The following is a 24135-nucleotide window of genomic DNA, read 5'->3' as shown; positions in this document are numbered from 1 at the left end:
TCAGCAGGACAGAAAAGGCACATGGAAAACAAAGGAGTGTAAGGATTTAGTTTACTTTAGGGTATAGATAGAGTACGGAAATGAATTTAACCACATTGTGCTGGGGGTTTATTGATTTAAATACATTAGTAACCCTAAAAATCTTCTTGGGGGTTGGCATGTTGACCCAAACAGGATTCAGGAGAAGCAGGTTGAGCTTCTGTTTCTCAACATCAGTGCTCTTTCTGCTGCTCTATTCGATAGTCTCCATACTGATAGAGTGCCGTTTCTTTACATGCTTTCCAAGAAAAGTTGCTTTATTCTCGTTAAGAAACGAGTAAGCCTTTGCTCATGGCTTATTTATTTATTTATTTTTTAAAATTAGCAGTTCTGTTAGCTAGAGTAGATTTACCTCATTGTCTATCTTTGTTTTTAAGGAGTGCAAAGATTGGGAAACCTTTATATTGTAATTGGGTGTAAACACTTGCTTTTTTTTTTTTTTTTTTAATGGTACGCGGGCCTCTCACTGTTGTGGCCTCTCCCGTTGCGGAGCACAGGCTCCGCGCATGTGGGATCTTCGCGGACCGGGGCACGAGCCCGGGTCCCCTGCATCGGCAGGCGGACTCTCAACCACTGTGCCACCAGGGAAGCCCAGCACTTGCTTCTTTTTTTTTTTTTTTAATGGTACGCGGGCCTCTCACTGTTGTGGCCTCTCCCGTTGCGGAGCACAGGCTCCGCGCATGTGGGATCTTCGCGGACCGGGGCACGAGCCCGTGTCCCCTGCATCGGCAGGCGGACTCTCAACCACTGCGCCACCAGGGAAGCCCAGCACTTGCTTCTTTAACTTGACTTTCTGTAGACCTAGTTTTTAAATAATTCTGAGGATTAATATGGACATTGACCATATTGAATAAACTTTTGTGTAACCAGATCATAGTAAGCAGTTCTATAATTTTGAATGAGACACTATTCCAAATTATAGAACTGCTTACTGTGATCTGGTTACACAAAGCTGTTGGTCACTGCCTCCTCTCCTTATAAACTGGCTCTGTGTTCTTTATTGATCTGTGTGCAGCGTGGGTGGGAATGGAAGAGGGAAGGCCCCTTACCAGCTGAATGACTTGGGCAGATCACTAAAGGATCCTGTTGTGGGCTCAGGACGTGTTTGTAGAATCTGAACCAAGGGATTGTCTTATTTCTATTCTGGTATTTTGTTTTGTTTTGTTTTGTTTTTGCGGTACGCGGGCCTCTCACTGCTGTGGCCTCTCCCGTTGCGGAGCACAGGCTCCGGACACGCAGGCTCAGTGGCCATGGCTCACGGGCCCAGCCACTCCGCGGCATGTGGGATCTTCCCGGACTGGGGCACAAACCCGTGTCCCCTGTGTCGGCAGGCGGACTCTCAACCACTGCGCCACCAGGGAAGCCCTATGTTGGTATTTTTAAGAGACATTCAGGGAAAACTATGAAACCATTATCTTCATCCTGATATTCAGCCTAAACCAGACATATTTTGGGTCCATGTCCTTTTAGGTCTTGACATGGTCTTTGGTAGATAAGAAAAAATATGAATTTTCTACTTTAAAGTCATTATTTATACAGATCTCTTACTGATGTCAGAGTGTTGGAGCCAGAATGGAAATTAAAAAATGGGTAAAATAGAAGCCTGTAGCTTTCTATTTAGTTTGAACTTGAGGCTGGGTAGGCTTGTGAGTTTAATTGAACGTAGGAAAAGAGTGAGTCTAGGAGAATAAATCCAATATATTAAGAGAATGTTAAAACCCCAAGTTGTTAAATATAGTTGAAGAGCACATTGTTGTTTTGTTTTTTGGTTGAGGGAGAATGTGAGGCTTCCATGTTTATTTGGATAGATTTGTCTGAGTTTGTCTGAGTGAAAAGCCTTGTGTTTAAATCCTACTCAAAGCATAAAAACATGTTTAACTGAATGTAATCTCCATGTACTCAACTTGCTACCCTCTTTGGAACAGTCTCACACACTAAAATAACATAAGGGAGGATAAACTAAATCAGAGGTTAAGACAGATATGCTTAAGTGAGCTTTACTATAGCTCCCATACTAATTAAAACAAGTTGACAAAATGTTTTGAAAGTATTAGCTTCCCTTTTGTACAGGACTTAGTGTCTTTTAAAAATTTTTAGTAGAGAAAGATCTCAAAATATTTGAGAACATTTATTTTAAAACTTTTTTAGTTTTCACTTCAAATACTCACCACTTAGTCAAGAAATGAGTTTTAACCCCCTGGTGAGTTTGAGGTATGGTGTGGGCACAGTGGTCCGGGTCCACTCCTCCCCTTTCTGATCTGCACTCTGCACTGCCCCACAGGGAGGGATGGCACCTGAAGCAGAGGCTTGGGGCGAGGGCCTGGTGGGTGACCAGGTGGGAGATCCAGCCTGGGGACATAGTTTTGGAGCTCCTTAATCATAGCCAAAGGACATGGGGCTTCAGTCTGGGAGTTTCCAAGGTTCCTGAATGTGTGTATGTTGTCGTCAAAGTGTAATTTTTAGAAGGCTGACTTGAAGGTGGTGATAAAACTTTTTTGCTTGTGTATCCTCTAAAAGAATTTGAGAAAACAAAGTTTCTTTTGCATATTAATACTGTCACACCCAGTTTTTTTTAAAGGTTTAAGTAAATGCAGAGGATACAGTCTCCAGTTTATTGTAAATGGTGTCATTTTAATGTATTTAAACAGAATCCAAATATCATAGTTTATTGTAAATGGTGTCATTTTAATGTATTTAAACAGAATCCATATATCATAGTAACTTGCTAACCATTATCAGCCATTTAAAAGATAATGGTCAGAAATTTTACATTTTTTCTTTATTTTTAAATTCTTACCCAGAATCTGTCTGATCCGAAGAAAGAGTATCGTCCTGCTTGAAACTGTCTTATTAATCATCTTATCATTTTTCTGTAACAAAATATGTATTTAAACTTAAATCTATATTAAGAAGCACTTCTAGAATGACAGAAGTACATCTAGAAATCTGCCTTTCCATAGAAACAATGAGAACACTGGCAAAAATTATCAAAATCAACTTTTCAAAATTCTAGAAATTAACTAAAGGCTTGCAATAATCCTAGGAGTGTTTATTCTGGGAAATGACTAAATTGTAAGGACAGTGAATTTTGTTTTCTTTTAACTTGCTTTATTCCCATTCCTTCTCCCTAGCTCTGTGGTAGCTTTGTTTTTTAAAATTTATATATAGGGCTTCCCTGGTGGCGCAGTGGTTGAGAGTCCACCTGCCGATGCAGGGGACACGGGTTCGTGCCCCGGTCCGGGAAGATCCCACGTGCCGCGGAGCGGCTGGGCCCGTGAGCCATGGCCACTGAGCCTGCGTGTCCGGAGCCTGTGCTCCGCAACGGGAGAGGCCTCAACAGTGAGAGGGCTGCGTACAGCAAAAAAAAAAAAATTTATATATATATTTGAAGTATAGTTGATTCACAATGTTGTGTTAGTTGCACAACAACTAACCTGAATCACTCTGCTGTATATGTGTGTGTGTGTGTGTGTGTATACATATACACACACACACACACACATGCATATGTATGTGTATATATGTATATACTTTTCAGGTTCTTTTCCATTATAGGTTGTTACAAGATAGTGAATATAGTGCCCTGTGCTATTCAGTAGGACCTTGTTGTTTATATTTTAGATAGTAGTATGCGTGGTAGCTTTAAAACAAGCAACCTCGTCGTCACTAGAGGGAGAAGGACAGGTTTGGAGCTTTCCCAAAAGCCCTATAGCCCTAGGGAACTCTCACCATGTGACCTGGCTCAGAGGTCACCCAGTGTTCGAAGCCCTCTTAGGATGTCTGCTGAAAACACTCAGCAGCAACTATTTATCATTGCAACTGCCTGCAGCAGTGATACCAGTTGGAGCAAACAAGAAATGGGTCAAAAAACTTAAAAAGAAGTAGGAGGTCCTATCTTGGAAGTCTTGGAAGTAGGAGGTCCATCAGGGGCTTTGAGAAGCTCTGGTGTATTCCTCGTGCTCTAGAGGACTGTGCACATGGCAGCGCTCTGAGCATGTCCAGGAAAGACCTGAGGAGGCCCTCATTCTCACCTCTGGCTGACCTTGAGGCTCTGAGTAAGCAGAGAGTAAAGGCTAAGTAAGGTTGTAAACTGTTGAAGCATTGAAGGCTTGCTCAACACACACACACAGCCCCTTGGCGAAAGATGGGACACTTATTGGTTTAGGGCATTTAAGGAAGTCTCTGTCCAGTTATTAGCTGACCACTAAGCTAACCGAGCAGAAACTTCAGTGGCTACACATGACGAAAAAATAGAGACTTTACAGAATTAAACATCACTAAACAAACAGCAGTAACAACAACAGAAGCATATCCTGCAAGGAGAGAGAATCTGATTTTGAGTTGCCACTTTATGTTATTTAAAGTGTCCAGTTTTCAACAAAAAAGTATAAGATACTCAAAGATATAGGAAAGTATGGCTTACAAATTTATGCAACACTTGCAGCCTCTATGTTAGACTCTGAACGGGGCACATAACAGGTGTTCAAAAACGTTATTTGAATTGACTTGTAATTAGCTGATTTTCAGAGACCCCATGTATTTTCTTTCTCCTGTAGTTAAGTGTTTAACCCTAAGACAAACCCTGGTGTTTTTATTCCATCTTCTAAAACAGGGTCTTTATTAAACGATAGCTATTAAAAGAAGCCATACATTTGCCCAAATGAGTGTTTATTAGTATCCTGGAAAATTTGAAGGCTCTTTAGGTAATTATGTATAATAAACCTGCTAAGAAAACTGACTTATTCAGAGACCAGATCACTTAGAAATATTTCCTATATGAAGTTTATCTGTATAGTTTGAGTTTTTACAGCATTTTGAGAATATAACTATTGTACTGTTTTGCAGATGTCCAGATCTCTAGAGACCTGTAGTCAAGTACTCATATTATCCTGTATTTGACTTCTTTATAGTAAAGATTCAGAAGATTTTAGTGTGTCAGACCTAGTAAACTGGTGTTAAGTCTACTTATCAGGATATGCTGATTAAAAAAATCTGGCCTCAAATCCATAATATTTGCAGATGAAAAACCTTTACCATTTTCATGATCAGTTGCGACGATGGAAGAAATTCAGGGTTGTCATGCACCGTATTGATGTTCCCTGATTCATTCCAGGAGCAGAAGGAGGAAAGCGGAAATGCTGATGGCATCACATCTGTGCACAGAGTGGAACAATATATCCTGGTTCCAAATACTCATTTGTGTATATTTTTCTATATTTTTCATCATTCTTTTTTATTCCAGTGTCTGTAAAAAAGGTGAAGCAAACCTGCTGGACCCTTAAGCTTCAAAGCCCTGTGTCACTGCAAGGAGAAGATGCTCACTGAATTTGCTTTGATGCCAAGCAGGGGGGCAAGGGATGATTAATATCTTAGAGAATGTGGTCAGAATTCCAAAAGGTGTTGACAGATTCCTGCCGTGGCTAATGCTGAGCTGGCCAGTATTCAAAGAGTGACATGAGAAAGGGCAACCCATAAAGCAAACAGTTGTTTACTGGCAATTGTAATTGCCAAAAGCATGGGTTTACAGTGGATCTCGAGGTTCAAATTTAACTGTTTAAGAACTTGGTTAGCAAAAGCAAGTGTCTTTTGTTGTTGTTCACTGTGGAAATAATATTGCATCTAGAGTAGGCGTGTGTGTGTGTACACGTGCATGTGTATGAAATTACATTGATAAGGTGATATCTAGTTATTCATAGATACGCTCATGTACACATATATATGACCGCATGTGCCTTATTTCACTTGGCACCTGGTATAAACTTATTTTTTCTTATATTCTTATATGTGAGTACATGTATCTATGATTAGTTTACCAATGAATATGACTTTTATGATTAAAACAAGTTGTCATTATAACTGCTAATGCCATTAATAAAATCGAGATGAATACAGTTATCTGCTATTCTTGCTATTAAGTTTTTACATTGGTGTTTTTTCAGTAGCCATCCTAGGAAGATGGAGTTGGTTGGATTCTTGTAGTTGTCAGTGGTGATGTGACCCTGCAGCAGGTTCAGATTGTGTGGCCACATCTGTAATACTTGCAATTTCTCAGTTCATTGCTCTCTTTTCTGCCTCTCCCCTTAGAGCTAGTCTCTGCAGTGAACATGGGATTCTCCTTTTCATATTTTCCAGAACTGAATTCCTGGGTTTGCTAGGTGAGGGGGGAGAAGGGGAGAAGGGGAGGTAAAGAGGCTGCTGTTGGGAAGAGCTAAACGGAGGCAAGACTGGGCCCACATGAGGATGACAATGCCCGGAAGAGTCTAGACTTTGTGGGTTAGAGCCCAGGAGAGAGACCCCCCTGCACACACCCCCAGAAGAAGACAAGGCGGGGTGGAGTTGGGGGGAGTCTGAGCCCACTTCACCATGTCTAATTTCACCGGTGAGGCTGGGAGCAGGTGATGGGAGAGGCACCTGCACGGTCTGGGTGGGGCAAGGAGGCCAGAGGGGCCCGGTTGGCTGGCAGAGCCAGCCCGAGATGTGATGTGTCTGAGAGAAGCCAGGTGGGCTGGGAACAGTAGAGGCCTGGGTATGAATAGCAGAGTGGGAAGCTGGGCCCAGGGGAAGTGGGTGAGAGGCGTGGGCTGTGGGATGGGGGAGAGGCACGGAGCGGGTGAGCAGAGCGGCTCCAGGACCCACCGCTTGTGCTGCAGGCAAGGCAGAGGGGGCAGCCTTTCCTGAAGGTGCTGTGTCTGTGGGGCTCCCGGGGTCATGGGTCAGCACCGGCCTCCCCTCTCACTTTGCACCCTGCTATGGCCGACTTTGGAAAGTGAGAAGGGAGGGGATCACCTGGGCCCCCATCAAGTCCAAATTTTGACACGTATTAGGCAAAGCTGATTTGAAGGTTATGAGGAGAGGTGGGGAACGGATTTTTGTTTTGATCATTTATAGCCTCCTTCTTCTAAAAATAAATTGGCTTTCAAAAATACATGTAATACTATAAGAAAGAATAAATAAGTGAGAATATTAGTAATAGAGATGATACTGTTGGGAAAAATAATGGACGCCTTGAGGCATTACAAGAGGTAGGTCACAAATGTGGCTTTCAGATTTCTAGCACACAGAGGAAAGAGGCAAACAGAAGCAGTGGCCTGCGCTACAGTGTCCATCAGATTAACAAATGAAGCAAAACAAAACCAGTGACTTATAAGATGTTATAAAATACTGAGCAATGTCCATGACAATGTCCCTTCATAAATAAAACAAATTTATTAGGCCTGCTCACTTCATTCAACACAGCCTGTCCAGGGAATAAAACAATGTGGTCCAAGTAACCAACTCTGGGACACCTGGCTTAACTAAGGGATAGCTTTTATCTAGTGCATGGCTCACACATCCAAATGAATCCAGGGTCCTGGCATATGAGTAAGTATATGAACGGGGCTGGAGTGGAGGCCTGGATGACCCAGAGAGGGCATGATACATCTAAAAGGCACTTACACTTCATAACAAAAAACCCTGTACTGGTTTAATAAGACACTGCAGGCCAGACCACCACACTGGAACTCTGATCTAGAGGAAAGTGTGGACATCATCTATAGACTCTTTCTTAAAAATTGTTTCTCTCAGTTGAGCTTTTGGAAGATACTGAACAGCAGTGAGTTATGGATCTTATACTTTGACAGGTACCTGGTCTGCAGATAACCCATGTTGCCAGTTAATCATGCAGCCATATGTTTTACCCATTGGACAGACGGGGGGGCGGGGGGGTGAAGCCATTTGTCTTTTAAGCTGGGGGCTTTGGGAATCCAGAGGCAAGGGGAGAGGACAACTCCACTGTGGCCTTTGGTCTCCAGGCACCATTCTGGGTGCATCAAGAGAGAAGTAGGTCAACGTTTTGGGCACGCTGTGCTTATAACTTAGGTGGTAAAATGGGAATTACATATAAAAAATATGATTTAGGAGTTTTGATTATGGCCATATTTTGAATATTTGTGCAGGTAAAGGGGAGGCCACTGACAAGGATAATCAAAATCAGGTTCTAGAGTGTTTCAGAGAAGCAAGGAAAATGCTTTAAATTTGGTTTATAGTACTTGAGGATGACGTGAAGTCTTTTCTGGAGTCTTTGACAGTGGGATAGTTTAACAACTGGGCAGTCTCTTTGCAGTTATATACATGCACACATACAGGCACACATGCACACACTAGTGCACATACACATATACTTAATCTGGAGTTCTGTTCCCATCCTATGGTATTGTGGTTTGGTTCCGAGGGCTCTTGGACCGACCTCTCCTTCAGGGTGAGTTCATGCAGTACGTGAAATGCTAGGGTGCTATGTAGTTCTCCCTGATACAGCGCCCTCAAGATCTAAATCTCCAAGCAGGAGAAAAGGCAGCCTGCTAATTTATTTCCTAGTACAGTGTGATCCCATTATATGCGAATTGAATTATGCAAATGTCAACTAATGACACATAAATAATAATAAAAGCTTCACATTATATGGAAAATTTCAACAGACACATTCCCCCAAGTTATGCATCAAGCCATCTCATATTTTCAAAGCCAGCAGGTCAACTGAATTATAAAAATGCTTTGTTACCCAATGTCATTACCTTTTCTTTTAAAGAGAAATACCTACTAACCCTTGGCAATACTATGTGAACGCTTGTTGTTTATAGAACTTTTTCATGGATTTTGGTGACATTTGTGTTATTATTTTAAAATTAACTTATAATTTAAACCTTTATTATAGCTTTCAAAATATCCAAGTATGCTAATACTGGTACTGAAAAACATCCTGAAAATCTGTACCTTTGGAACAGAAATGTGATAAAACACTATGATATGCCTTGCTGTCAATTTATGAGGTACAACTGAGAAATATTAGAGGTAATGCTGATATTAAAAAGCACCAGTAAAGCAAAAATACAGCACACGGCTGCAGATTTATGCATTCTGAGGATGCATTTCCCCATACTCTACCCCCAGACTAGGGGATAATCAGTCTTGAATTATGTAAGTTCTTTAGGAACACATCTCATGAATCAAATACAGCCATGCCTTTTATGAATCCCTGTTATCCAGGCTTGGAAAAGATTGTTTAGGTTGAAAAATACACATAGCAAGATACTTATTTGTCTGACACTGAGTAGAAAATCTTTAAGGGGTTAGAAGAAGTAAATATTCTTTCTTCTTTAAAACTTGTCAGTAGATATTTAGTGAATTATTTTACGCACACCACCCTGCTTTGTTTGTTGTAGGGAAGCAGAACATTTCTTGCACTTATTTACAGATGGAGAAAGGAGGACAGTCACTTCCTGGTTGTAGCTTTGCTCTAAACACATTCAAAGTCCTTTGGTTTTTCCATCAGGTAATATAAAGTGATAAAGCTTTTAATAATAATTGCTTACATTTAAATGGTGCTCATTATGTGCTGGACACTGTTCAACCTGCCTTAATAACTCCTTTGATTTTCATGGCAACCCTTTCAGGTAGGTGCTCACTCTTATTTCTGCCGCTTTACAGCTGAGAAGATAGAAGCACAGGGAGGTTAAATGACTAGTCAAAGGTCTTAAAACTAATAAGTTTAGAGCTGAGAGTCAATGCAGGCTGGCTGGCTGGTTCCAGAGTCCGTATCCGCAGTCACCATGCTCTGGCCTCTCAGGAAGCTCAGCGATGAGGACCCTCTGGTCAGAACCGTCGTACCCGGAGGGGAACTTGCTCAGCAAACAAGGGGATGTGTTCCCATGTAAGAAGAATTACTGTATGGAACAGATCCCCGTCGTAAAATAGTTGTTCAGAAACCCTAAAGTTTGCACTTGGTAGCTGGATGCCGAAGGAGGGTAGAATAGATTATGGTAAGTCTGAGGAAGTGATGGTGAGGGCCAGGCTCTGCCCCAGAGAGAATCCTGTGCTGAGTCTAGAAGGCCTGCTGCGACTCAGGGGCGGAGCAGTGGGCTGTGCTCCCCAGTGGCCACCTTCCTCCCCTGTCCCTCCTCCAGCACCCAGTCACTGCAGAGTCCTAAATGCGACTGGGCCGTACTTGCCTTCAACAAGATGTTTGTTAGGCACGATACAATCTTCACGGTAGTGGGTTTACAATGATGAAAATGACTGAGTCCCTACCTTGGGCTTTGTCTAGAAAGCCTCATACGACCTCAGAAGCCCCTCAGAAGCCCCTCCACCCCACCGAACTCCCCATCTTCTTGTGATGCCTGAAACTACTTTAAGAGTGGTGAAAACAGTAAATTTCACAGTTAAGAAGCTGAAAATGGCAGTGTCTGGTTTGGGGGGTTCCTGTTAGCGTGAATGAGTTTGTCAGGAGCTTTGGGTTTGTTGGGCAGCCAGTGTAAATGACTACAGTTAGGTCTTTCCCTTTTACAAGGTGGGGGAGGACCGAGGCCTGAGTGGGGAGGAAGGATGCAGGATGAGAAAGAGAGTGACAGACTTTGCCCAAGTGATGTCAGCCTCATTATCTTATTGTCCAGACTTGAAACTACTTGAGATTTTTGCCCAGAATGAGGTGAGCCCTGATTATTTTCACTTGGGCAGGGAGAAATAGAAGCTGAGTACGGAATTTGACGGTGAAGCCGTAGAAACAGGTACTGGAGTGTTCCTATACATTTTTTTTTTTTTTTTTTTTTTTTTTTTGTGGTACACGGGCCTCTCACTGTTGTGGCCTCTCCCGTTGTGGAGCACAGGCTCCGGACGCACAGGCTCAGCGGCCATGGCTCACGGGCCCAGTCGGTCTGCGACATGTGGGATCTTCCCGGACCGGGGCACGAACCCGTGTCCCCTGCATCGGCAGGCGGACTCTCAACCACTACGCCACCAGGGAAGCCCTCCTATACATTTTTTAAAACCATGCTGACTTTGTATAAAGGAACCTTTTCTCATTTTGCTTGTTAGTCAAGCTATCACAGCTCAGACTAATGTCCCAGGGGAGGTGTGTAACACAGGACCTCACTGAATGTGGGATTCCCTTCTTTCCACTTCCCCCTTAAAGGTTTGGTTGTATCAGGTGTTTGTATTCCATTTATACCTTTGTGGGCCTGCTATTCTTAAGAGCTGGGAACTTTGTAAATTTAGAAACAGTTTTCAGGAAACAATCAAATATATTTCTATAATATGGCTAATTTGTTATAGGTATGATTTTTGAATGCCACCAGTCCTGTTTTTTACAGTTAAAAAAATGTTGGGCTTCTCTGGTGGCTCAGTGGTTGAGAGTCCGCCTGCCGATGCAAGGGACGTGGGTTTGTGCCCCGGTCCGGGAAGATCCCACATGCCACGGAGCGGCTGGACCCGTGAGCCATGGCCGCTGAGCCTGCGCATCCGGAGCCTGTGCTCCGCAGCGGGAGAGGCCACAACAGTGAGAGGCCCATGTACCGCAAAAAAAAAAAAAAAAAAAAAAAAAAATGTTTCCTATATGTTTCTGTAAATTGTAAGACTTAGGAATTTGAAAAAGAGGCATGACATTATTCATTTACTTACTTTCTAAACACCTAGTATGTGAAATGTGAAAATACTTTTAAAAGAAATATCAAGTCCATCTCAGCATTTAAAATTAAAAATTTTGGGTATCGTGAATGCAAGGGTACTGCTAGGTCATTCTTTAAATTTGATTTCCTTAGTCCTGGGTTAATATCACTTTCGTTATTGCCATTACATTAGAGTCACTGCCTTTGAGGCTGTTCCTCTGAAGGATTAAAGATAAAAGCAACTGAACTTTGTTTAATTGACTAATGAACATTTTAAGATACTAAAGGTGTCTGCATTTCAGGTGACTGCAGTTAATTTACCCAGTGTGCATACCACTCATCTTCTTTTCAGTGTGCTTCCCTGCACTAGTCTTTCTGCCTAGGATTACAGCCCTCTCTCTTCCTTCTGCTCTGCTTGTCATGTGTGGGTTTCATGTGCCAGTGTCTTTTCAATACACCTTTATTCAGCACTAGATGTGTGCAAGGCATGAGCCCAGTGGTTCCAGGAGCACAAAGCTGAGTAATAGGCGTCCTTTCCTGAGTCATCACCCGGTGGGGACCAGCCACAGTGGGGACTCAAGCAAGGTTCAGTCCAGAACCTTCCTGGGGGTAGGGAGATCAGGATGCAAGGGAAGAGGGGAGTCCTGGCATCTAGAGATGGGCCTTGAAGAATGGGAGGAAGGGGAAGAGGTTTACTACGTGCCAGTCCCTGCTCTAAGCACCACCTGTGTATACGTATATTTCATCCTTTTAAGAGCCATATAAGGTACATTCAGTTGTTATCTGCATTTTATACAGAGGAAGCTGACACAGAGAGAAGTAAAGTAACTTGTTCACTGAGCACACCGCTCATCAGTGGTACTGCTGGGGTTCTAACCGAGGTAGTCTGGTTGCAGAGTCCATGCTGTGAATTGCTACACTGGACGGTTGGGGTTTGGAGAAGTGAAGATTAAGCGTTGTGACACCCGGGAGGTAGATGGGGAAGCCACTGTGATCACGGGGGTAGACAAGTCAGTTTGGGCCATTTTGCTAAGTTCCTGGAATCCGACACTGAAGGGGATGATTTGTAATATAGCCATAGGCTTTGTGGGTCCCATCATTTCTGCCGCTTCGTTTGGTGGCATGTTGTATTATATGAGGCAAGTCTGTCTTCTTTTCTCTGTGGTATTCAGTATAACCTAAATCCCGTGATAGTGTTTCGAGGGCCCTTTTGGAGCTACCATCTGAACTTGTTGGTTCAGTGGCTGTCATATTTCCTAGTTCACTGGAGTGATTCATTTTGTTTGTTTGTTTTTATAAAGTGAATGGTGTGGGGTTTTTTAAAATTTCATTTTATTTATTTTATTTTTGGCTGCACTGGGTCTTTGTTGCTGTGCGTGGGCTTTTCTCTAGTTGTGGCAAGCGGGGGCTGCTCTTCGTTGTGGTGCTTGCGCTTCTCATTGCGGTGGCTTCACTTGTTGCGGAGCGCGGGCTCTAGGCGCATAGGCTCAGTAGTTGCGGCTCGCGGGCTCTAGGGCGCAGGCTCAGTAGTTGTGGCGCACGGGCTTAGTCGCTCCGCAGCATGTGGGATCTTCCTGGACCGGGGCTGGAACCCGTGTCCCCTGCATCGGCAGGCGGAATCTTAACCGCTGTGCCACCAGGGAAGCCCCAGGAGTGATTCATTTTTAAAAGAACCCTGAAACTGCCTTTCCTTACACCCACGTCTCAGGAAGACCTCATACTACACTGTTGCAAGTACTGACATACGGCTAATTGCACTGTGGAGGATTTGGACTTTTTGAAGCTTACCGGTATGTTTTTCAGCAGAGAACGGATAATCAGAAAGTAAATTCCCTTGGTACAACATCACACCAGAAGAAAATGGTGAATGTTTTTGAACGCTGTCTGGTGTTATTCCAGTAGTAGAAATCTCCGCACCAGAAAAACTGTACCTTTGGCGTGAATGGGCTAAGGTGGGATGGTAGCTTTGGTCTCAACTTGGCCGTGGGTTGGAATCCCGCAGCCGCTAGCTGACTCTCTCTCTCTCCTGTTTCTCCCCAGAAGCCCCTTGCGCCACGCCGCTGCTCTGCAGCCTCGGGAGGCCGGTTGACCTGGAGAAGGACGACTACCAGAAGGTGGTGTGCAACAACGAGCACTGCCCTCACAGCGCCTGGATGCACCTGCAGTGCTTCTACGAGTGGGAGAGCAGCATCCTGGTCCAGTTCAACTGCATCGGCCGGGCCCGCAGCTGGAACGAGAAGCAGTGCCGCCAGAACATGTGGACCAAGAAGGGCTACGACCTGGCCTTCCGCTTCTGCTCCTGCCGCTGCGGCCAGGGCCACTTGAAGAAGGACACGGACTGGTACCAGGTGAAGCGGATGCAGGATGAGAAAAAGAAGAAGTCGGGCTCGGAGAGGAACACCGGGAGGCCCCCCGGTGAGGCAGTGGAGGAGGCCAAGAAGTGCCGGCCGCCCACCAAGCCCCAGAAAGGCCTGAGCCACGACCTCCCCCGCCGGCATTCCATGGACCGGCAGAACTCCCAGGAGAAGGGCGGCGGGGCCGCGGCCTACGGGGCGCGCTCCCCCTGCGGCTCCCCGGGCCAGTCCCCGCCCACTGGCTACTCCATCCTCTCCCCCGCCCACTTCAGCGGCCCCCGCTCCTCCAGGTACCTCGGGGAGTTCCTAAAGAACGCCATCCACCTGGAGCCTCACAAGAAGGCCTTGGCGGGGGGCCACGTGTTCCGAAACGCCCACTTTGACTACAGTCCGGCCGGGTTGTCAGTTCACAGGGGGGGCCACTTCGACGCGCCCGTGCAGTTCCTGCGGCGCCTGGACCTGTCCGAGCTCCTCACTCACATCCCCCGGCACAAGCTGAACACTTTCCACGTGCGGGTGGAGGACGATGCCCAGATGGGCCAGGGCGAGGATCTGCGGAAGTTCATCCTCGCGGCCCTCAGCGCCAGCCACAGGAACGTGGTGAACTGTGCCCTGTGCCACCGGGCACTCCCGGTGTTCGAGCAGTTCCCGCTGGTGGACGGAACTCTGTTCTTAAGCCCCTCGAGACACGATGAGATCGAATACGATGTTCCCTGTCACCTTCAAGGTACAGGTGTTCGCTCACCTTGCCTGTTTTCTGTTTGTGAGAAGTGAAAAGCCAACATGAAGGGATGGCTCTGTTGGGGCTTAATTTTAACTGATGACGTGTTTTTGTTCTAGTCAGGAGCTAGCTAACTTGAATATTTCAGCTCTGCCCAGTGAGGTGGTGTCCTTTCCTCTGATGTCACACTATACCAAGTACAGTGGTCCTGGTGGGTAATTTTATGTTTCTGTCTCGCTGTAATTTGAAGAGAGGATTCAGGTGTATAGTTTTTCGTAATTGGGAGGAACTTTAGAGAAGGAATTGCATTAAAATGTTTCACTTGCTATAAAATAGGTGCCTTTGAAACCTATGTTACTGTGCCCAGCAAGCTGTGTATTCTCTCTGATCCTTGTAAACATAACACAGCGAGGGAAGGGTCAATGTGTTTTTAGATTAGTTGAATTAATCTTGAAATGTATGAAAGGTGAGACTTTCTTGATAGCAGCAAAAGGAAAATGAAAGCTCAGATATTACCCTGGTGGAGAGGCGTGGGGAGCTTCTTATTATTCGTGCTGTGGCTGACATACAAAGACTGGGACATTTCAGCCAGAAAATGAATAACAGGGGGTGGGTCAGTTGACAGAGAAATCTGTCAGTTCATGTAAAACTACTGAATTTATATAAATATGGGATCCATGACATATAACCCGTTTATAACTTTAAAAGTGTGCTTTAAAAAGCCTATAGTAAAAATGATATATCCCCACCTATCTTCTTCCCACCCACCCCTGCTGTCTCACTTCTCAGAGTGAGACACTTTCAAATCTTAACTGATTCTTCAGGTTTTTACCATCATAATTTTAAAACTGCTATCTTCATTCTCCATTTTTACATATTACCTCTAGGTTTACTTTTAAGGTGGATGATGGTTCATGCTTTCTTGCATCTTCCCCTTTCTCTCAGGATAATCCAGCACAATTCTTAGTTAAATCCTTCATGATTTTGTTATTATGAGTATATAAATATTTAGTGCTGAGCCAAGAAGTATAGATGTATTTCCTATTTAGAGAACTGTATGCTCTGGGACTCCTTTTGTTTTTATCAAAGTTAATAATTGCTTCACATTTTCATTTGCTTAGGCTTTTCTTTTGAAGCTTTGGCTGGTGGTTCTAACTCTCCAGCAGCTCTACAAGGTGCAGCTCTACAAGGTGCAGCAGCTCTGCACCTTTCAAAAACATGTCCACATACCTGTCAAACATTTTTATGAATTTTTTTCTAGAAATTTCCTTCATGGAGCCTTTCATCCTCCTGCTCCTGTCTGCCCTGCTGCACTTAATGCCTGCTGTACTACATAGCTGTCCTTCTAGGAATTCTTTCATCTCTTTCCTATTTTTTATCTTCTGTTGCCTAGATCCTGTACTCTCTTTTTTCTTGGTAAATTTCCTCAGTTTGTTAAAAAGCATCCCCTAGGAGCTTTCTGAGAAAGGAAGCATGGGAATAGATGTTTTGAGATTTTGAAAGTCTGGTAGTATCTTGATTCTGTCTTCACACTTCCAAGTTATAATTATTTTCCCTTTGGAATTTTGAAGGCGTTACTTCACTGTCTCCTGTCTTCCAATGTTGCTACTGAGAAATCTAATATTATTCTTATTCCTGGCCCTTTATTTCTCCTTCCCATCCTCCAAAGGTTTTTAGATTTTCTCTAGTATTCTGAAGTTTCACCATGATGTCTTTTTTTCCATTTATTGGGCAGGATGCTTTCTTGGCTTTTTGATTTTGTAAACTTATAGTCTTCGATTTGGGGAAATTTTCTTTTGATTTATTTCTTTGATGATTTCTTCCCATTTTCATTTTTTCTTTCTTTCTTTCTTTCTTTCTTTCTTTCTTTCTTTCTTTCTTTCTTTCTTTCTTTCTTCCTTCATTCCTTCCTTCCTTCCTTCCTTCCCTCCCTTCTTTCCTCCCTTCCATCCTTTCTTTCTTTCTTTCTTCTCTGTAGAACAGTTAATCAGATGTTGGACCTCTTAGATTGATCCTTTTTTTTTTGAGGAGGGGGGGAGATCCTTTATTATGTATATTTTTGGCCCTGTTCATCTCTTTATCTTTATACTGCTTTCTGGAAGATTTTTCTGGTTTTATATTCCAGTACTTTTACCGAGTTTAAGATTTTCTGTTATCTATTATATTTGTAATTTCCAGAAGTTCTTTTTAATAGCATCCTGTTCTTGTTTCATGCATGCTATTTCTGTTTCATCTTTCTCAGCAGGGAAAGGGAGCTGAATTTGCGAGGGGTGGTGTCATTCATTTTCTAGAGTTTTGCCTACTATCCTGTGTCTTTTAGCCTTTGTTATAGGGCAAGCCACTCTAAAACTTAGTGGTGTAAAACAGTGATGATTTATAATTTCTCACAGTTCTATGAGTTGGTTGGTTAGGATGGCCTCTCACACATGTCTAGCAGTTGGCAGTCTGGCTGGCCTTGGGAGCCTCAGCTAGAATGGCTTATCCCTGTTTATATATCCTTTCATCTGCCGGTAGACTAGCCTGGGCTTTTTCACATGGTGTTCTCAGGATAGCATTAAAGATGGTGAGAATGGAGCTGCATGGCCTCTCTCTCTTGAGGCTTAAGCTTGGGACTGAGTAACTTCACTTCCATCACATTCTGTTCTTCAAAAAACTAAGTTGTAAGGCTATCCCAGATTCAGGGGATGATTCAACAGACTCTGCTTCTTGATGAAAAAAGTTATATAGAATGTGTGGTTATTTAGTAATTTGTTATACCCCACTCTTTCTCTTCCAGCACCTCGTCTCAACCTCCCCTGTGCTTGTTTTCCAGTCTCAGAGCTAAACCATTTATTACTTCTCCATCTAATTTCTGATCTCATATTCAGGGTTGCAAGTACCTCATAGTTTCATGGAAGACAGAATTTGTATTTTGTTACTTGTACTTTATACTGCGTGGGGATAATTTTAGAGGGAAGTAGATGGAAACATCTTCACTTCACCATTTTATGATTGGAAATATTCTTTATGAAGATGAATGAGGGGACAAGGGTACAGGGTACATGAAAGGAGAGTTGTCCTTTTTCTATTCATGATGGACGAATCCTTTTCATTTAATCTGTTCACCAGTCAATCAAACTTATGAATTGCATACTTGTACTGGGTACTATCAGTCCTTGCCACTCATCAGTCTATAATCTTAGGATATAAGATGCATTTGCAAAAGTGTAACTAACTTTACCAGGCCTAAGGCACTAGTACCACCTTTGGAACTGGTATCGCCTGGATATTATGTACGTGAAGCAACGTACCGTTTCCAAAGAGGAAGGGGACACTTTGGTAGTCAAAGGAGGTAATGTGAAGGCAGGTGTCAAGAGGGGCACTGGACTTTGATAAGTACACGGTCTAACTACACTGGGGGTTTGTTGATAAGGAGTAATGTAAGCAAAGGAATAGTTGTTCATAAGACTGTCAGGAGACAGTGAGAGAACCGAAGAGCACCATCTGGTTGGAGCAGAGGTTCTAGAGTAGGAAATGAGTAAGGTAGGTGGAGAACAGATGGTGGGTGTCCTTTCGAGCCATAACAAAGAGCTTTGCCATATTGATGAATTGAAGGGTTTAACAATTTTCCTTTTTTAAAGCCAATGGTTGCTTGGGGGAAAAGTTGTTTGAAAGGGGTGGAAGCTATACAGTTGAAACTTAAATCTGTATTCTAGATGCAAGGAGAAGAGAGACAGCTGGGTGGTGATGGTGGGGAATTGAAAGGTGGGAACAGCTGTAAGAGATTATATTAAAGGAAAGATCACAGCTTTGGAGACAGCTTTACTGTACGGGGTAAAGATGTGTCCTTGTTGGCTCACTTTGGCTCTAGACCAGGTAAACGGTATTGTCACGAACAGGAGAAGAGAAAGTTGGGGAAGGGACCTGATCTTAGAGGAAGGAAGATGGGGTACTTGTGTGTATTGGGTTTGAAGAGATGTTGGGACTTTTCTGTGGAGGTGTCTTTCACAAGCGCTATTAGAAATAAACATTTAGGATGAACACTGAAGCTTATTTTATAAAATTAGTGGCTAAAAGAGTGGAAGAGGCCTTGAATGGGGAGAAAAGAGAAAGAAGGAGGAGTATATGACAGAGCCCAGGACCAGATCTTAAGGGTACCCATCAGAGTGGATGGAGAAAGGTAAAAATTAGACAGGCCTAAGAATTCTCTGTACGTGTGTGTGTGTGTGTGTGTGTGTGTGTGTGTGTACACACCTAAGTACATACACACATTATCCAAATAGATAATGGATGCGTTAGGTGTGCACTACAGAAGTCTTGAGAAGTTTAACTGTTGATGATAAAATCTGAGGATCTGGTGTTTTATCAGCACCAGACAAGTCAATGCCGTAAGTGGGGCCTTGGCATATGTCCGTGTTTTTATTGCCACATCTCGAAGTCCATGCCATCTTTTTTTATAACAAGCCAGTGTCAATAATTTCTTCCATCACAGAGTTTCAACCATGTATTCCTTAAAGCATTTTCAGTTCCAGTAGGAAGGCACGTTCCAGGCCACAGGATTCCAGGCTGCAGTTGATTATACGCTGCTGAAATAATGTGTAATTTCCAGTGGTGGACCATGTGGATTGTCATTCCCTTGCTCTGGGCCCTTTCCCCCTCAGTGCCCTCCCCAGCCTCCAGCTGCAGCCTCTCTTCCCTGATTTTTCCAGAAGAAGATGTTTTTGTTTGGTTTAAATAATTTATTAAGGTTGATTGAGTTAGGAATTTCTTTTGGTACAACAGTTCTTTACCACTTAGAACCATAGGTAATTATTCTCTCAGAAATCTGCTTTTTGTTTGAACTCACAACCCTAGAATTTAGAAATTTTAAATTCTCAGTATTTAGGACAATGTATAACAGTAACTGAAACAAATTCCCAGCCAGGAATTCCCGTGATGTAGCCTGGAGGTTAAGAGTCACACAAGTCTGGACTTTGCTATTTATTATCTTTTTGAACTCGGGCAAGCTATTCCAGCTCTCTAAGCTTCAGTTCCTCCTATCTGAAGTGGGAATAACAGTAACGCCTACTTTAGAGGGTTGTTGTGAGGGTTAAATGAAATGATTCATGTAGCCTCCTAGCACAGTGTCAGATCCTTGGTAAGCACTCAGTGAAAGTTCCCTGTCAACTTCATCATCATGATCATTGCCACCAACATGTGACTTCTCTGTCTGTCCCTGTCCCCACCCTTCCTAGCAGCCACCTTGATGTCTTTGAATGTTTGAGATCTGCACTGTTTGAGAACTCCGTCTAGGACGGAGATTGGAAATGAAGCCTTTTCCAGTGGCTGCTAGATATTGAACTGACATCCTGAAATGCCCCAGGCCACTCTGAGTGTGAGATTGTTTTATTTTCAATGCCCTACAGCAGAGGTGGGCAGTATTGCAAGAAGCTCTTGTCACCCTTCCCATTTTTTGGCATAGAGACCTCCAAGGTTATAACGTCTTAGGCTGTTAATATATCCCATCCATTCATGTAACGTACAATTACGGAGTGCTTTCCACGTTCCAGATATTGTGCAAGACACTGAGCCTTCAAGGAGGGCATAGTTCCCGCCCTCAGGGAGGGGGAGAGAGAGTCTCGTAAATGAATGAAATGAAAGATTTCCCTGCAAGTTCTGTATACCCCTTTCTAATGTGTAAGGAGCAGGCTGGTCCTTAACCACTGAAAATATGAAGAGGATGGTCTGGCTGGTGGCAACGAGCAGCACACTCTGAATAAGAAGTCACTTAGGAGTATGTATTCTGCTGCTGGTAGTTTTTTAGCACAGTGGAACCCCCGATCCCCACATAGAGAGCAGTGTTATTGTTGTTACACATTGCCCAGACAGACGCTGGACATTCCAGCTCTTCCCCGATTTGAACCTGAACCCTTCCATATAAACTAGGGTGACATCTTTCCTTCACAAGCGTTAGATATTGATACATAGTGGAGGAATGGGCTTATGACTTTCAAGAGCCCAGTAAATAACAAGACATTGAACTCCTTTGAAAAAAAATAAAACACAAGTAAGATATAATTCTGGTTCCTAAATTGGATGTGGTGATGGATGAGCAATTCTGGAGACCAGAACAGTTAACATAGTAATTTTCACTATGGTATAATTCTGGGCTACCAATACCAAGACAGACTTTGGATTTTTTTATGATGGGACTTGTTGATGGATGAGAGCCCACGAACACAGACCAACATTGCTGGTTCAGCCTCCATAATCCACAGTAGATCTCTGAGCAGAAAGTCCTGCATGATCACAGGCTGCTTTTGAGCATCTGTGGCTTGGTCTTTTTGAGTTTGGACGTCCATATTATAAACCTGGCAGCACTTTTCGGAAAAATGAATTGAAGCCGGTATTTAATAAGATTGAACTTAAAGTATGTGTCCCACTGAAGCCGGTATTTTAATAAGATTGAACTTAAAGTATGTGTCCCATTGACAATAGTTAGTAATCCATCATTATTGTAAAAGGACAACTTGGGGATATATGATAAATATCATCTATTTTGCTTTATATATTTATTCAAATGATAAAGTTTTGCTTATAACTGATAGATGAGCCATTGTTTTAATCCCCTTTGGTGACAAAAGGTGATTTCTTGGCCAGCCACTCTCAGCATCGTGTCTTCTGTGTACAGGGAGGCTCATGCATCTGTATGCAGTGTGCGTGGACTGCCTGGAAGGGGTTCACAAGATCATCTGCATCAAGTGTAAGTCGCGGTGGGATGGCAGCTGGCACCAGCTGGGCACCATGTACACCTATGACATCCTGGCCGCCTCTCCATGTTGTCAGGTTGGTATTTACCCCTCAGAGCGAGTAGTGGGTGCTATCAGGCTTCTGTCCCCAAATGAATGCAGAGGAGTTAGCGGCAGCACTGCGGTTATGTTGGGGGAGGTGGGAGGGTGTAGAGAACGTGCTTCAGGAGTGAGCAGCCATGGGACTCCCCAAAGTCCAGCAGTGATGGTTGATTTACTGCAGCATGGTGCTGCTGTTACTGGCATACTAGGCAGTCATTAAAAGGGATCTTGTAATTATGTGGGAAATATTTTCAGTATTTTAAGTCAAAAAAGCTGCCTTTAAATGGCAGAATAATATGCTTCCATTTGTAAAAAGTGAACATGAAAAGGAACCTGCTAGCCTATTACCAGAGGTTGTCTCTGGGTTGTGGGATGCTGAGTGGTTCCTTTAGTTTTCTTTTTGCTTACTTATATTTTTTAATGTTTTATATGATTAACATAGTTTCTAGTAAGAAAAAGTTGTCATTTAAAAGGAAAGAAGAAAGTTTCACTTTCTTTAATAGACAGGATTTTCTTTTTGTTTCCTTTCTGTGGGACAGTGCAGTTATCCAGGAACTGCCTGCCCTGTCAGGTGTTTGAGGTTGACTTGAAAGATTTGTAGTCCTTAAAGCTCTGCTAAGGGGGGGCGTCTTGCTAAGAAAGCATCTGAACTTCAGCTGTCATGAGGAAAAGAGGGAAGTATTAACATTGGAAAATGCCTTACATAAGTCCATAGAAACACAGGAGACAAAACAAAATCCTTGGAAGTATCTTGATTTATTTCCAAGTGCTTTGGAAAAGAAAACACTTGTTATATAATTCTTTGATATTCATGGATTGGAGCGGTATTTTCCTTCCCTCTTAAGTGGCTAAGTCTTTAATATAAATACCTGATAAACATTTCATTAGTTTTATTACACAGTTTTATATCTTTACCATTATGGTTTGACTTTTATAAAGAGAATATCCTTACCATTATTAGTTTATTCAGAAGATAAGCTGTGTTGGTTGAATTAAAAGGTTGGCACAGTTGGTATTTCAGCTATGCTGTGTCTGTACTAGTGATCTGAGAAGAGAAATATGGTTGTGAGAGACCTGAATGGCCATCTGTAGCCTGTTGTTTGATTCCAGATAGGATTGACTCCTTTATGCTATTCTCATACCTGGACCACATTTCCATTTAAAACTTAGCCTTGGAAGTGAGATATCATTGTCTTTTAGTTATTCACCGTAGCATTTTATATTACCCACTGTTCCTTGATGCCAGCTCTTGAAATGAGAAGAACAAAAGGAAGGGACGCCTCTCTCCCACACACACCAGACAGGGTTATCTTTTAAAGAAATAAGGAAGTGAAAGAATGTGTGGGCCTATAACTCAGAGTGTTAGCACTGGAAAAGACTCGTATTTTCCACATACAGTGGAGGCCTAAACAATTAGAATGTTTTTCCCAGGTCTACCCACACGTGTCACAGCCGTGACCACAGCCTCTGTCACTCCCAGTCTGGTGCTCTTTCTACTCCACCACTGAAAGGCACTGGGGTTATTTCCTCATCTTCAGGGAGAAAAGCAGAATGGCATCCTGCCACACCCAGCCTGCTGTCCCTCACTATATATTTCTTCCTTAAAACAATTTAAGCCCAAACACTTCTTTTCTGGCCCCTTACTGAAATGGAAAATAGGTTTGATTACTTTTGGCTTAAAAAAAAAATCAATTAACTAATTTCACTGAGAAGGTACAAGTGTTAGACACTATTAAGGCATCAAGGAGTATCTTCCAATAAGACTTTGAGGCCAAAATAAGCAGGAATTCATTATTAGAAAGGAATAATAGGTTAAAGAGAGTAGTTAAAGAGAGAGGTTTGCTTAGAATCTCACTTTTAATATTGTTCAGAGAGATTAGTCAGTTAAAAGGGAGTTTTTCTCAGGTTACAGAAAGGTAGTCCATGTAATGGCTAAGAGGGTAGGCTCTGGAGTGAGCTACTGTGGTTCAGATCTCAGCCTTTCTGCTTTATCACCATGTGCCTCAGTTCCATCATCTAAAATTCATGTACTACTACCTACCTACAGGAGCGTTTTGAGGACAAAATGAGATTATACTTCTCTATTACCTTTTTAGAATGAGTCTGAATTGAGAGTCTGTTATAATTTCTGGTTATTCACTGAAGTCCTTGGACCTATTGCTGAAAGCTTGGGTCTTGTGCTGTTAGAGGGAGGCTGGGGCATGAATAAAGGTACAGTGTGCTCGCAGGTTCCATAAGCCTCAGGGTAAAGGTGGCCCTTATTCCTGGATCCTCGATTTTACTAGAGTATTTTAGGGAAATTTTATTTTTACCCCAAAGAAAACAGAAATGTAGTAACCAGTAGAATGAAAAATGTATATGGATTTTAAAAATAAACAAAAAAAATCTTCAAAGAAATTTCATGCAGATTTGGATGAGGGAAGTTGGCTTCAGTCACTTTTTAAAATCCAGGGGGCAGAGATTTCCAACTGTTAGGGGAACTTTACCAGAGAAGTTTAGGCAGTACAAGTTGAGAATTTTCTTCCCACCAGTAGGAGTAATTACTAGCAGTGCTGCACATCGGGAGAGAAGAGCCATTAATCTTTCAGGGCCGATGGGTGAATATTTGAGTGTATATCTCATGCTTGTCTGATGCTCTGCGTACCTTGTTTTGGGTAATAAAAGGGATGCTTTATTAAACTCTTGATCAGTTTCCCAGGTGGAGCAGTCTCACGTTTTCGTTGATTTGACGTTGGCAGCGCTGTGAGGTAGGGGGTACTGTGGCTCACGGCATCTTGTGTCCCCCCCCCCCAGGC

The 24135-nt window shown here is 43.0% G+C and overlaps 1 protein-coding gene across 1 annotated transcript in view; it reads left to right on the top strand.

Moving 5' to 3' along the window:
- The window catches only part of HECA (HECA ribonucleoprotein granule regulator), a 40985-nt gene that overhangs the window by 16461 nt on the left and 389 nt on the right, over nucleotides 1-24135 (top strand). Inside the window, exons 3-4 of the mRNA XM_007467603.1 lie at nucleotides 13497-14537; nucleotides 21181-21335. Coding sequence (XP_007467665.1) covers nucleotides 13497-14537; nucleotides 21181-21335 — 1196 coding nt within the window. The remainder of the gene's footprint in view (nucleotides 1-13496; nucleotides 14538-21180; nucleotides 21336-24135) is intronic.

Source organism: Lipotes vexillifer, unplaced genomic scaffold (genome assembly GCF_000442215.2).
Source record: "Lipotes vexillifer unplaced genomic scaffold, Lipotes_vexillifer_v1.1 scaffold569, whole genome shotgun sequence".
In the NCBI taxonomy this organism is placed as follows: domain Eukaryota; kingdom Metazoa; phylum Chordata; class Mammalia; order Artiodactyla; family Lipotidae; genus Lipotes; species Lipotes vexillifer.
Note: the sequence above shows the minus strand (reverse complement) of the source record. Positions and strands in the feature narration are given on the sequence as shown.